At 63.1% G+C, this 1838-nt stretch overlaps 1 protein-coding gene across 1 annotated transcript in view; it reads left to right on the forward strand.

Annotated features, from left to right (window-relative positions):
* Positions 1 to 769: 769 nt before the first annotated feature.
* MNEG_10767 (hypothetical protein) overlaps positions 770 to 1838 on the forward strand; it is a gene marked incomplete at both ends in the record, with an annotated part of 1947 nt that continues 878 nt past the window's right edge. The window contains 4 exons of the mRNA XM_014040760.1: positions 770 to 776; positions 1015 to 1119; positions 1251 to 1312; positions 1453 to 1821. Coding sequence (XP_013896214.1) covers positions 770 to 776; positions 1015 to 1119; positions 1251 to 1312; positions 1453 to 1821 — 543 coding nt within the window. The remainder of the gene's footprint in view (positions 777 to 1014; positions 1120 to 1250; positions 1313 to 1452; positions 1822 to 1838) is intronic.

Genomic DNA, 1838 nt, shown 5'->3' on the forward strand with positions numbered 1-1838 from the left:
ATTGACGGAATTGCGTGGGGCACAGGGGTATTCCCTTGCAGCGGGGCCCCACGTGGGCTGGAGTTTGAGAAGCGTTGGGCCGTTTGCTGGAGTTGGAGTGCATGCAGCAGCACAGGCTCGCATAGCTGTGCTGCGCAAGCTGACGCGATCCATGGTGGCGGTCAAAGCTCATGGTGGCGTGCCCACCTCCTCAGAACTGCTGCTGATGGACACGCTGGCGGTCCCGGTTCGCTGCTGCTGCTCTTGCTTCTGCTGCCTGTAGGAATCAAGGATCCCAAAAGCTACGACCATTCGGTCCTGGTGCGGTTGCCGCCTTCGGCGCTGGCGCGTGGCAGAGCGAGTCGCTGCTAACGGCAATGGCACGGCTGGTGCAGGGGCTTGCAAGCCGCACTGTGGAACTTTGAAATAATTCAAGCTTCCAAGCGACATGCTGGCCCAGGTTGTGGTCGAGAATGGACGCTGACACGAGCAGATCGTTTTAGACGGTTGCTCCTATTACGTGAAGGTTACAAGCATATTTGTATCAGTGCAGATTGTATAACTGCGAGTGACGGCTGGCTCACAGCGGCATTCGTTCCCCGCAACTCCTTGCATTCTATCATTCTACGGTAGAGCTACGATAGAACATCACCGCCACACCTGCAATCATTTTGATCCCAGCTGTGGATACTGGGCAATACATTAGGTGGTTGTGTCGTATAGTCGCCCCAGGCAAGCCCAACACAATCGGCTCTGCTCGTTGGTCCCGTAGCTCCACGCTCGGGGCCTCATGGCAGGTGAGAAGTGCCATTTACCTGGCGATTAGACCGCCCTTGCAGCCTTCCAGCGTCCCGCGGGCTGCCTTGCGTGGCAAAAGCATGTGGGGCCAGCCCCGGCGACACGAGGAGACCGTGGTTTTGGCATTGCAACAGCAAGAAACATAGGATAGCTTTCACTTCGCTGACACGCTGCGTGCTCTGGGGCTGGGCACATTGCGAGCGGCCCCTGCTTACCGCCATGCTCGCGCACACGCAGCGGCGGCGCCGCTGCCAGCCAAGCCCTGGGAGCGCAGCGGCGCTGTTCAGGCTACAACAGATGCTCCTGGAGCCCCCAAGCCTTGGGAGCAGGCGGGCGCTGCAGGTGCGGGGCTGACACGGGCACCTTGAAGCTTGCGCCTGTGCTGCGCGCTCCCATGCTCCCGATTGGCGCACGGTGCTACCCGCCTAATGCGGCAGCCCTTAACCCTTGCGTGCATATAACACGGCCTGCAGGTGCAGCTGGTGCCTCAACCGCAATCGGGCTTACCTCGCAGCAGCCTTCGCGGCCGTGGGAGGTGCGCGCAACGCTAGCTGCGAGCGGCGAGCGCGCGCCCACGCCTCCCGGCCGCCCCGGCGCCGCCGCTGCCCAGCCACGTGCACCCCGTCGCTGTCGGCTGATCCGCATCTTTCCACTGCACCCTCATTCACATCGCAGTCTGCTGGCGCCAGCACCTCTTACAGCGCCAGCCCCTACTCAACCTCGATGTCGCCCTACGGCGCGGGCGGTGGCCTGACTTCTGCGTACGGCGGCGGCGGCATGCACGGCGGCGCCTCGTCCATGTACTCGCGGCCAGGGATGTACGGCAGCAGCATGTACGGCGGCGGCTACGGCAGCAGCATGTATGGCAGCGGCGGGATGTACGGCAGCAGCATGTATGGCGGCGGCGGCATGTATGGCAGCAGTATGTACGGCAGCGGCTATGGCGGTGGCATGTATGGCGGCAGCAGCATGTATGGTGGCGGCGGCATGTACGGCGGCGGCGGCATGTATGGCGGCGGAATGGGCGGTTACGGCATGGGCGGCGTGCCGCCGCCCGGCTT

The sequence above is a fragment of the Monoraphidium neglectum genome (assembly GCF_000611645.1).
Source record: "Monoraphidium neglectum strain SAG 48.87 unplaced genomic scaffold scaffold02451, whole genome shotgun sequence".
NCBI classification, from domain to species: Eukaryota; Viridiplantae; Chlorophyta; class Chlorophyceae; order Sphaeropleales; family Selenastraceae; genus Monoraphidium; species Monoraphidium neglectum.